The sequence below is a fragment of the Hemicordylus capensis genome, chromosome 5 (genome assembly GCF_027244095.1).
Source record: "Hemicordylus capensis ecotype Gifberg chromosome 5, rHemCap1.1.pri, whole genome shotgun sequence".
NCBI lineage: Eukaryota > Metazoa > Chordata > Lepidosauria > Squamata > Cordylidae > Hemicordylus > Hemicordylus capensis.
This window is the reverse complement of record NC_069661.1, coordinates 97,965,723-97,978,735: the sequence shown is the minus strand read 5'-3', so window position 1 is coordinate 97,978,735 and position 13,013 is coordinate 97,965,723. Positions and strand designations below refer to the sequence as shown.

General features: G+C 41.2%; 1 protein-coding gene across 1 annotated transcript in view; it reads left to right on the top strand.

The window, feature by feature from the left end:
* CWH43 (cell wall biogenesis 43 C-terminal homolog) overlaps positions 1-13,013 on the top strand; it is a 50,483-nt gene that overhangs the window by 29,653 nt on the left and 7,817 nt on the right. The window contains exons 11-14 of the mRNA XM_053256197.1: positions 887-1,036; positions 2,773-2,917; positions 6,728-6,789; positions 8,167-8,322. Coding sequence (XP_053112172.1) covers positions 887-1,036; positions 2,773-2,917; positions 6,728-6,789; positions 8,167-8,322 — 513 coding nt within the window. The remainder of the gene's footprint in view (positions 1-886; positions 1,037-2,772; positions 2,918-6,727; positions 6,790-8,166; positions 8,323-13,013) is intronic.

The window sequence follows — 13,013 nt, the reverse complement described above, 5'->3', positions numbered from 1 at the left end:
AGATTATATTTGAAGATAACTTATTCCAGGTATTTTGACCTGCAGGGTGTTTCCCTTTCAAACATATTCTGGATTTGAGAACATCATGCATCAGGCAAAAATCCTATTACAATTCATGAATGTTAACCTTCAAGTAGGATTATGAATAATCTGAACTGTCCTACCTAATGGGGCATGCTGGAGATCTTGAATAAAAGACATATAGATAACTTAAGAGAGCCAAAGTCACCAAAATTCTAATCAAGAGGCACATGTGTATTGGTGGAGATGTACTGTTGGTGTTCTCCTCTGAAAAATTGCAGTACTCTGACATGAAGTGGACTGGCAAATGAAGGACTAGACAAGGCACTTTCTAAACATGTATCTACCTATCAGTTTTAGATGACCAGGAAATAGAAGAAGGTGGGGTACAATGTTTCCTCTAAGGCGTGCGCATGTGCATGCACTCACATGTTGTTTTATGTTCGCTCAGTTAATTTTATGTCCCGCTGAGGTTGAATCAGGAAGGCTCCACTCTGAATGCACATGTGCACATGGTGCCTTGATGCTGCTGCCCAAAACAAAACTCATTCCGAACACAGATGAAAAAAAATTAGAGGGAACGATGGTGGGGTATTGCATAGGTTTTCCTTGGATAAAGCCCATTTCAGAGATTAATGTACAATCTTGCATGCTTCCTTCACTTCCTCCTCCTTTCATGAATCTTTTACACACTTCCCATCTTAACTTGTCATGAGACAGGTTCTACAGATGCCCAATGCCATCTTCTTAATAGTAGGACCCCGGGCACCAGTCTTGGGTCACTTCACTGCAGGTGCTGATCTTGGTTTTATGTTATGTATTGCAATTAATTAACATTCAATAATTTTATTTTCACATAATGCAGGATGATGGTTCTATCAAGGTACCCAGTTGTGAGATCCAGGCATCACCTTATCCCCTCTCCTGAAGGAGAGATAGCACCAGGCATTTCCATGACTGTTAACTTCACAGGAAAACTGGTGGATTTTGTGGTTGCTCATTTTGGAAATGAGGAGTATGTATGTAGTCATTTGTATTGATAGAAAATGGGAAGCAAAATGCTTAAATTAAGCACCAGATTATGTATGTATTTATTTAATAAAATAAATAATAATAATAATAATAATAATAATAATAATAATAATAATAATAATAATAATAAATATAATTCTTTAATATTTTTGCATTTTGCATTTCAGCCATATCAAAGAAAATACTCTGACATAGTTATAGAGTTGGCATTGATGCTGAGATATAGAGTTGTATAAAATGATACATGGTGTGAGATATATTTTTTCTTCCTCCCTCATAATACTAAAACTCAGGGTTATCCACTGAAATTGATTGACAGAGGATTGAGGAAATACTTGAGAAATTATTCACATAACATACAATTAATAAATGGAATTTGCTGCCACAGGATGTAGTGATGGCCACAATCTTAGATGGCTTCAGAAGTGGATTACTCATATTCATGGAGTACTGTAGTTAATCACTGGCAATGTGGAACCTTCAGTATCTCTCTGAATACCAGAGCGGGGGGGGGGGGGGAGGCAGGGGTGGATCTTATTTATAGGCAAAGTAGGCAGTGCTCATCTTAAATTTCTCAATCACCCGCCTATTACCTGTGGCTGCACCCATAACCTGCCCTGCCTAGCCACCCCACCCCCCAGTCCCAGGAATCACCAGCTGCCATGGTGGGGGGGGGGGGGGCAACAGCAGAAGAGAGCTATTGCTTCCATGTCCTACTGATGGGCTTCCCAAAGGCACCTGGTTGGCCACTTTAGGAAACAGGATGCTGGACTTGATGGGCCTTTGGTCTGATCAAGCAGGGCTCTTTATTAGAAGTAGCTGATTAAAACAAGAGTTGAAGTGAGACGTAGGTGGTCCAAAAGGTTATGGAGTTCTCAGATTTGCTTTATGGACCCATATGACTGATTCACACATTCATGTACATCAGTTGATTCCTCATCATTTCTTGAGGAGAAGCCTTTGATGAGAGCAACTGAATATATGAATCAGCTCAACTGAAAAATAACAAGTGATGGTATGAAAAATCATTGGAGGTATTATATCTCCAGTGGCTTTCTCATATATGCAAATCATTACTTGTAGCTTAATACAGAGAAAGATGATTTAAGGAGTTGGGGAGGAAAAATTCCCTTCCTTCCACACTGCTCACTAGAGAATTAAATAATGGGTGGTGTTCAGATTAGTGCCCCATCAGCGGAAGCTGCTTCTGTGAACGGCAGAGGTGGTGTTGCATACACACAATGATCCCTTGCGTTAATGCAATACGCCTTCCATTCATGGGAGAAGTTTCTATTGATGGAGTGCTACCCTAGAAGAAGCTGACCAGTTTCCCTATATTTAAAAAAATTATGCTGTCAAATTCAGGCTGCAGCTCTGTGTACACTTACCTGGGAATAAGCCCCACACTGAACAATGGAACTTACTTCTAAGTAGTCATGTGGAGGACTGAACTATCAGTGTCTTATGACAAGCTGATCTTCAAAGTGATTGAGTGTGCTGTGGAAGTTATGGATCCTTGATAATGAGTAATACAAATAGATTATTAGACGTGGACTGGGGAGAGATGAGTTTTAGTCCCTACTCAGCCAGGACTATCACTGGGTGGCCTGGGATAAGTCACTAGTTCTCAGCCTAACATACCTCACATGGCTGCTACTGTACAGGGCAATTTCTCTTTTCTTTAAGAAGGAATGCTTTAACAAGTATTATCTCTTTCAGAGACGACTTAGACAGAAAGCTCCAAGCAATAACTGTTTCCCATCTATTGAAAACCAGCTCCAATCAGGTTGTTTTTCTAGGATACATCACTTCAGCTCCTGGTTCCAGAGATTACTTGCAACTAATTGAAAATGGAAATGTTCAGGTATTTCAGTACTAGTTATGATAACAATGAATAAATCACTTTTTCAAAATGAGATCAATAATTGAGTACTGTTTGGTGGCATGGATACGTATTTGTGCCCAACCAGCAACAAAACTGAGGCAGGTCTCACGATCTAAGAGACCCGCCTCCATAGGGCTTGTGGGGAGAGTGGGCTAAGCCCGCTTTCCCAGCAGACGACCAGGGATGCAGCCCTGGGCAGCTGGATTGGCCGACCACACGACTGCCGGCTCCGTTACGGAGCCGGCAGAGGCTGGGAGGATTGGGGGCCACATGGCCCCCGCAAACTCCAGTATGCCCTACGCAAGCGTGCAAGGCATACTGAAGAGACCCCTGAGCCGGGAGGCTGCTTTTCAGCCTTCCAGTTGGGGGTGTGTGTCTCCTCATGAGTAGCTGCGCCGTGGCTACTCACGATTTCAAAAACCGGGTTTGTGGAATGCTCGCTCCGCAAGCCCAGTTTAAGTAACAGGCTACAGGAGCGGGTGACCCACTTAAGAACCACCGTGCTTGCAGCCGAGCCCAGTGGTTCTCATGGTTGTAGAAAATCAGGCTAGCGGAGGCAGTCCGCTATCGTGTGAATCGTGTGAATAGCCTCAGTGCGTGCTTAGATTTCAAGATCAGTTCATACTGTCCTTTTTTTCTTATTGTGGCAAGCTGCGACTATACCAAGCCACACACTTCCATGGAGAAACATAACATGTCAAAAAGAAGGGTCAGGAGATCTTTACCAGGGAGCAAGGAGTTTTCCCTTTCACTCATAGCCACACACTGCCTTGCTTCTGGCTTACAAGCTTGAGCCTCAGCAAAGGAATTGGGTTTACAGCTCCTTTGACTTCCATTCATAACCACCACTCCTCTCAAGACAGTGAGTCAGTTCAGGCCTCATGCAGAATCACAGTTAAAGGCTGGTTCCATGCAATGCCCCCAAGTGTTGGGAATGCACACTCCCCACTCCCTTGCCCATCCGAGCCTCCCAGGAATTCTACTACAGATTTAGGTTAGAAACAAACCAGTATCAAGCATGATGTTCAAACCAACTCGTCTTGGTTGATTCTCACCAACTTGCACTAAGTTATATAAGTAGGCCACTTCAGACTTTGGTCTCCTATCTAGGTTTATTGCAAGCAAGTTGGTTAAAATCATCATGAAAATCTTAGTTTGTTTCTAACCTAATTTGGAAGTAGAATTCCTCGGAGGCTTGCACAGGCAGGAGAATGTGTGCTTCTGAGGTTCAGAGATGTCATGCAGAATCAGACTTTAATTGTTGTCCTGCAAGACAGCTTATGCAGCCCATGGAGGGAGCTAATCTCACCTTCATCTCTCGCTTCTTTCGGACAGACTTCTTTCAACCCCTTTAAAAATTTCCTCCCCAATACATATGCTGTTTATAGCAGTTTCTGTTCCTAAGCCTTCAATCAAACAATCAATCAATCAATCAATCAATCAATATCTTTATTAAAATACTTGATCAGATTTCAGCATTATATACAAGGTTGACATTCAATACAGTTCGTACAGTCTGTTAGATATCACAGTTGCATTTAGGTAGAGGAAGTTTGCCCATCAGGGACATCCTTACCTAACTGATAGCGGGCGTGTGTGTGTGTGTGGCGGCTTCGCCATTGCTTGATGGATCTTGTATGCAATGGCACAAAATCTAGCGACACAAGAAGTAACAAATACAGTCTTATCTGCAAGAAGATAGGTTACATAAAAATCCATTGGTCTTCCCTGAAGGTTCTTTAAAAGATGTAAAATCAATTTGCTATGTGGAGTGCTGTAAAGTCTACAATGAAGTAAAATATGAGCCAAATTATCAACTTTTTCTGATCCACAGGAACATTTGCACAGGTGACAGGATGTTCCTAAGCCTGAAATAGCATTGTATTGACCAGTTCCTCCAAGGCCCCACTGCTTGCCATATCCCAATCTGGCTTCTCCCCAGCTCTATAAACACTACATGAACACAGCCAGCAGCAGTTACCACAATTATGGCTCTAGAAAAAGTTCCACCATTATAATGGAAATTGAGGCAGTGTATTCTGGTCCAAATTTCTTTTTTCTTTACATATGTGTGTGTGTGTGTGTGTGTGTGTGTACTACTGCCCTGAGCCTTTTGGAAGGGCAGTATAAAAGTTTTAATAATAAATTAATAAATTAATTAATACTAAGGATGGATTAGGGCTGCTTTTATATAACAGTCCTATGTAAATCAGCATTCAGTTTCACATTTATAAAATAAATCCTTTCCTTTATCTACCACAACCCAATAATATATAACATACAAATAATTTAGTAAAAAGTGGCTGACATCCAAGCTAATGTTGCCCAAGCCAAATAAGATTTCATATGTATAATAGGGGAGAAGTGATTTTGCCAGCCACCACCCCTTCCCTCTGCAGCCCTCTGTGCATCCTCAGAATACATCCCTGGAGTCCTGAAACACTCAGGGACGTATTTTTGGGAGGCACAAAGGGCTGTAGAAGGAAGTGTGGTCAGCTAGATCACCCTTCCCCTGTGAAATGTTGTTCGTGAAATGTTATTCAATATGTGCAGCATTAGTCTGGATGTCAGTGAATAATTCTGCTTTTCAGTTTCTTTAGATATCAGCTACCAAAGTCTTGTTTCCCTGTGTTTTGGAAATTTTAGCTCCAGTTTAGGCATCTGAAGACATAGTCATAACTACTTAACTAGTCATAACAAGCTCACTCCTAAGCGTCCTGTCAGACCTGCTTTGAAATTGGCCCTTTGGTATATAGTAATGGGTTGGATGAGGGATAACAAGATGAGACTTAATCCCATAAAACAGAGGTACCTATTGTGTGAGGTCAGAACTCAGGAGCTGATTTTGATCTGTCTATTCTGGATGCGGTCACACTTCCCTGGAAAGAATAAGTACGCAGTCTGGCGGTGCTTCTGGATCCTAACTTCTCTCTGGTGCCCCAGGCTGAGGCAGTGGCCAGAGGTTCCTTCTATCAGCTTTGGCTGATAGGTGTCTGTTTCTTGAGATAAATGACCTCAGAACAGTGGTACATATGCTGGTAACCTCCGGACTTCACTACTGCAATGTGCTTTATGTGGGGCTGCCTTTCTACATAGTCTAGAAACTGCAGTTGGTACAGAATGTGATTTTATGTAAAGCTTTTGTATTTTGTGTTTTGAAGGTCGAATGACCATAAAAATAAAGATTTGATTTGATTTGAATGTGGCAACCAGGTTGATCTCTGGGTCATCTCGGAGAGACCTTATTACTCCTGTATTGAAAGAACTACACTGGCTACTGATAAGTTTCTGGGCGAAATACAAGATGCTGGTTATAACCTATAAACCCCTAAATGGCTTATGTCCTGGGTATTTAAGAGAATGTCTTCTTCGCCATTTCCCACTGCCCATTATGATCATCTAGAGAGATTCGTCTACAGTTGTCACCAGCTCATCTGGTGGTTACTCAGGGACGGGCTTCCTCCATTGCTGTCCCTATGCTTTGGAGTGCGCTTCCTGTTGAAATAAGAGCCTCCCCATCTCTGACAACTTTTAAAAAGTCAATGAAGACACATCTGTTCACCCAGGCTTTTAATTAGATTTACTGTTTTAATAAAAATATTAAAACCTAGTTTAAGTTTTTAAATTGTTTTAATCTTTAAATTTTGTTTTAATTGTGTTTTTATGGTAAACCGCCTAGAGACATAAGTTTTGGTCAGTATAGAAATTTGTTACATACATACATATGTTGAATTCAAAGAAATGGGTTCATTAACAATTTCCCCTTCTCTTTGTTTTACTAATACTTAGGATATTGACAGCACAGATAAAGACAGATGGTGCAGTTATATAATGTATCGTGGCTTGATAAGGTATGTTAAAATGGGTGCATTGTTTATTTTAGATATTTTGTAGCTGAGGTTGTGTAATCTCTGCCAATCCACATCAGATACCAAAATGATCCAAATTTTGCATTTTGATTAAATTAGCTATTTTGTGCAAATTGTCATACACTGCAGAATACCCTGTTTAAGTCTTTTGCAGAATTTGGAATACGATTGTATAAGACAAGCCTCACCTAATATATGTCATCATATTGTGAGGAAACATTATATGTAAAGGCAGAGACAGTAGTTTTGAAATACATCTTACAATGGCCTCATAGAAGCCTGTAAGACGTTCCTGTTTCAGAACAGGTATATGACATTCAAAATTAATTCCAGGCTTCAGCCCCTTTACTCTTCTCCACAGAAAAGAGCAGAGCTGCTATTCAGTTATATGGGAAAATGTAAAATAGCTGTGTCTAGGGATGCATTTCAGCTGGGCTGAAACTTGCCCTAACTTTGAGATATTGTTTTAGTCTGTGTTTCATATCGAACCTTTTGTCACGAGCAGTAAGAAAGGGCTGCAGGATTTGCAAGGAGGAAGCCCTAAAGAGCTTACCTCCCCACAGACAGTAATTCTGCCTTCCCTGGTTGGGTGGATCGTCCACCCGGATGAGCACCAGCTGCTGCCGGCAGCTCCAAGGGTTGGGATGCTGGGATGCATCGCCCTACTCCTCGGAGCTCCAATAATACACCGTATGAGTGTGCGGTGCATTATAGGGACCCCCCCACCCCATCTGCTAGCATTGTGCAAAGAGAACGAAACCCTGGTCATTGCAGCATATGAGGATTAAGCAAATGATGCCCACTAAAATATCTATTTTGGGGACGAAAAGGAACCTACAAAGAAGGAAAATCAAGGAAGCATTATTTATAGAGAAACTGAGACCTGATATTAATGCGTGGGAGGCGCTGGCTGATGCCATTACGTTTATTAGCCTCTGAGAAGAATAAGGTGTTCCCCATTATCATCCACCCCCCCCGCCACCACTAATTATGTCTCTGCCAGTCAGGGAACTGTGTGTTATCACATCTAAGGAATTTAACAGCTGGGGGACAGAGCTTTTCATATGTGCTCATTTGTTTTACTTAACAAATTTCTTTAAGGAAAGGGATGGTGTCTCATACCAAAACGTCTTATGGTTTTATGTTTACCAAACTTTTAGTTTTTCTTTGTTTGCATAATAAAAGGTATTTTTGGTGAGAGTTTGGAGTTAATTTGCGCATTGCATTGCCAACATATCGACTTATTTTAAACAAACATTTAAAATGCCAGACACTAATTTGGGGCTCTTGAATGTGTGAAAAGATAGAAGAATGGGATGTTTTACTTTACTGAAACAATTATTATGAATTTCTTGGCAGGTTGGGCTATGCTCGAATTTCCCATGGTCATTTGAGCGATTCAGAACTTCAAATGGCGAAATTTAGAATCCCAGATGATACAGCTAATTATGTTGACAATGACAAAATCACCATTGACCTCAGTGAAGTTCCAAAGGAAACACACTTTAGTGCCAGGTTGGTGTACTTTACTACAAATTTTTAAAAAGTGATGCTGTATTTTCAAATGAATGATTTGGAAACAGAACTTTTCAATATGAAAATGAAATATGGGAATCAATACAGATTAGCACCGGCTGTACTTATCCTTTGGAGTCATCCCTTATTCCTTGGAGTCAAAAGATCCCTTTTGTAATCCTATTTCTATCAGGAAACATGCTGTAGTGGATTATTTATTATTTATTTATTTACTCAATTTTTATACCGCCCTTCCAGAAAGGCTCAGGGCGGTTTACATTAAAACAAAACCATTAAAATCAGTTAATGATTAACACAGAAATTATAAAACAGTGTAAACAGATCAGGATTAAAGCCTTTGTCTCAGAGCAAGCTCATCTGAGGGAAAGAAATGCTGGATCATCCCTGCTCAGCTGCCTGGCTAGGCTTCTCCTAAAGCTATTCTGCATTCAATTACAGTCTATGACCAGCACAACAAAGGAATATAATAGAATAAATAACACAGTTTAAAATAAAAACATAATGCCACCTATATCACAATATTCTAGGGTATAATACTGAAACCACCAAAAGCCTCCCAACCTTAAGGAGGGAGTTAATTACTAAAACTCAAATTTATACATAAGACAAAATGAATATAGAATTATATTAAAAAAAAACAATTAAAGAGGATAACAGGTCAACAGTCTCAAAGGCCACCAGAACTAGAAAACTATAAAGCAGCCGACGCAGTCTTTGAGCTGCCGCACAGAAACCCGCCACTTTCCGAGTAATGGAAAGAATACTATCCTCAAGCAGAAAGGCCACTTGTTGGCTCGGTGAATTTCCTGGGGAACGAGCCAGCAATGGAAATATTAATTCTAAACTTAAGTCCCTATAAAAGGAGCAATAAAGCAGAACATGTTCGATTGATTCAACTTCCCCATCACCACAAGGGCATAGACACTCCGCATAAGGAGTCCCACTGAAGTGACCTTCAAGAACAGCAGAGGGGAAGCATCTACATCTAGCCAACTATTCTGTATTATTGGTAGGTTCAAAATGCTGCCGCCGCCACCCCACCTTTTGTCTACAGAAACTCTCTGGGCTTGGGGTAGGAAAACCCAGGGAAAAAACCTCTTAATTTGGCTCTTGGACAAGTACAAAAATCTTCCACATGCAAGCCTATATGTAGTGAGAAAACTGATAGCTGCTGAACATCTGAGGATGTGCTTGCACCAGAGAAGTCCCCCTTTGACCCCCACTTTTCCTGAGTTAAGAACCAATTTGGAGAGGCTTGTAAAAAGAAAAGAACTAAAAAAACAAAAACCAGTTTTATTCTACAGATTACTTCCATCTGAGGCTTTCTCAGCTTTTAGATATAGTTAAGAATGCTTAGTGGGATTACAAAAATAGGTTGTCTTAAAGCATGCTTAAATGTTTACAGAGGCTTTTGCAACGCCCAAGTGTATTGAGCATAGGTTAGTGTTTCTTATTTAAATTACATTGTAGGTAAACTATAATAGAATAGTATCCAGGATATGCAGAGCACACACTCACAAAGCAATAAAACATCCCTAACAACCAGTCTGACTAAACAAACTGTTCCCTATGCTAAACTTCCTGAAGCCATAAGCCCTGGCTCCTTGCCTTGAACTCACCAAACTCCTGATGAGAATTCAAGCTTCCTGCCCTCCTGTCTTTCAAGGATCTGCAAAGTTATTTTACTGCAGCCAGCCTCCATGGCCACATGTCCTCCTGTGCACCTCCAGCTTCGCTTCTTCTAACAAAGAACTCCTTTCTTCCTGGCAACAGCTCTAGGTCCCACCCACCTGGTGTGTTGATTGGCTGAGTCCTGGAGTATACCAGCCTGTTAGTCAAGACAGGGTTCACTTCTTTAGAGGAGGGAGAGGCTGATCACTAAAAATACAGTAAAGAAATAGCACCTGTTCTTGTGTAGCTCTGTGTCTAGTTATTCATATGCAAGTTTAACTGAAATCAGTAAAACATATAGCATAAATTATACATATTTATTCAGAAGTAAATATGGTAAGACAGAACTGCATATTAGGGTAGTGCACAAAACTGGTTTGCCCAGTTTGGTTCAAGTCCGAACTGGACCAGGCATGTTCAGTTTTGGTACCCCTGAACTTAGGGAATGGTTTGAATTTAAACCGGTTCAGGTCCAGTTTGGGGGTACCAGACACATAAAATTAGTTTTAAAAGGCAGATGTAGCACCACCAAGGGTTTGGGGGGCCTCATGGAGTGCTGCTTCAGACACAGAGGTGGTTTCTGGCAGTTACCCCTCCCCCGCCGGCCTTCCCCCAGCCTCCTACAGGCCGTTTCAGCCTGTTTTGGTCCTCTATGAGTGTGCGACAACCATTTTCTGGCCACCATGCATGCACATGGGCCATTTGTATGGCTGGGTTACAACCCAGCCATGCAAATGACATGCACATGTGTTGTGGCCTAGAAAGTGGCCACAACACACTCACAGAGGACCGAAATGGCCCCGAAATGGGCCCAAACAGCCTGTAGGAGGCCGGCAGGGAGGGTAACCACATAAATCCCCCCGTGACCACAGCAGCACCCCCTGAGGCCCCCAGTGGTAGTAAATCCACCCAAACTGGGCCTGGTTTGGTTTGAGGTCAAGCCCCTCAGACTGAGTTAGTTCAAGCTCAAGCTGGTTTGCATATCCCTACTACTTACATATGGAAAGCTTATGAAGGTTGGTATTTAGACACCTTTAAGATCTAAAGCATGTTTCACTGCCTTCAAAAGCAACCCACCATTGCTTTAATAAAATAGGGTATTCAAGGTCATTGTTCCAAAGATCTTGGATATAACAGATAATCTTTGCACTTCTGATAGAGCAAGGTTACAGGCTTAGGTGCATCCAATAGATGTTCCAGGTCTAATAACAGAAATAGCATTTCAGAAGCAGAAATTGCATTAGGACCAAAGAGCCGTGATAGTAAATGCTTTAACTGAATAAACTGCCAGCTAGTACTCTCAGAATGTTAAAAGATTTTAAAACACCTTCAGAAGAGATTGACTGATCTAGCGTGATGACATTGTGGCCCAATAAAAAGATTTACAAGCAATTTTCAAAGAGAAATTCTTCCACAGCAAAAGCTTTTCATGCTGGAAAAGATCAAAACCATGTCTAGAACTCAAAGTTCTCCATTTATGCTTTGTGGCTTTAACCACTGGTAAAGACCTAGATCTGTGAACAAATGATGAACCCAGCACCTGCCAAGATTTCAGTTGGGGTCAAATGCTAACTTTCAAGCTGTGCCCAAGGCGTGACCAAAACTTGGGACTCATTGTTCCACCCTAAGACGGAAGTTAGAATAAATGCCCAATGATAAGCCTGTAAGTGCGGAAAATTAAATCTGCCTTCTGTTCTCCATGCAAAGGGTCCGTGGGACCCACAATGTGAATACATGGCAGCAAGTGCACAGAGGAGTGCATCTGCTGTACTCAAATTCTTTCACACTAATGGGAGGATATTACAATCCTGCGGCGGTTAGGGTATATCAGGCTAGAATACTGGCACAAGTGTTGTACAGGGTTCAGAACTGTCCCACCTGTAATTTTAAGCCCTTAGGAGTGGTGCAATCTGGATTTCTTCATGCCATTTCATGCCATTTTTCAAGTCCACAGATGTGCATCGAATGCTATCTTGCATTTAGAAACAGGGTTATCCAGAGTTGAGGCACAGGTGTGGATTCGTACATTTAACTACTGTCTTAAATTTTATGCCTGCCCCCAGGGCCTTGCCCCCTTGGTTTTGAAAGATGAGTTTCTGGTGCAAGAGCCTCTATAACAATTTGGGCAGATATGGCTTCTCACTGCAATATTTATTGGCTTTGGGTCATGATGCTGCCAAAGAAATTATTAAACCGCGTGTGGCAGATATGGAGAAGCAATTGGATTTAAAACTGGTTATCACCAGTAGCACTTTAGGTGAGTTTTTCAAATGACCCCCAGCCAGCTACATACCTCACCCACTTGACCACCTTAAACCAGAGGAGAGCCTTTTTGCGGGTGCGGTTTAATGCCTTGCCTTCTGCCGTTTTGGATGTCAGATTTAAGGGGATACCACTAGGGAACCAGTTATGTCCACGTGGTTCAGGTGACACTGAGTCTGTCCTATATGTTCTTTTACACTGTGCTTATTATAGGGGCATTCATACTATCTGGATTGAACCATTTCTAAAAAATAGGCCTGGTCAATCAAAGGAGTATTACATCTCCTATCTTTGGCAAATCAGCATGCCACTGCCACAGTGGGGACAGCAAGATTCTGTGCAGCAGCCTGTAAACTGAGATGGGAACAACTTAGTTGTAACTGAGATTTTTGCATTACCTGATGTGGTGTTATCAAGTTTTACTGTTTTGATTTTGTTTTGTTTTATGCTGATTTATATTTTGGTGTGTATGTTGACTGGTCATTGATCGTAATAAATTATTACTTACTAAATCTGCCTTCTTCAATAGGTAGCTAAAGTTTATAAAGTGAGTGTCTTTGCCATAAACAAATCATTGACTAGTTTATAAACTTGCTTAAAATATGATAAAGGTATAAGAATAGAAGACTTCTTAAAATATGAGCCTTGGCATTAGATTAATCTTAACCACATTTATTTTGCCCCAGATTAGGAATGACTTGAACCATGCTTTGAAGCATGGTTAAAGCACTTTTAAG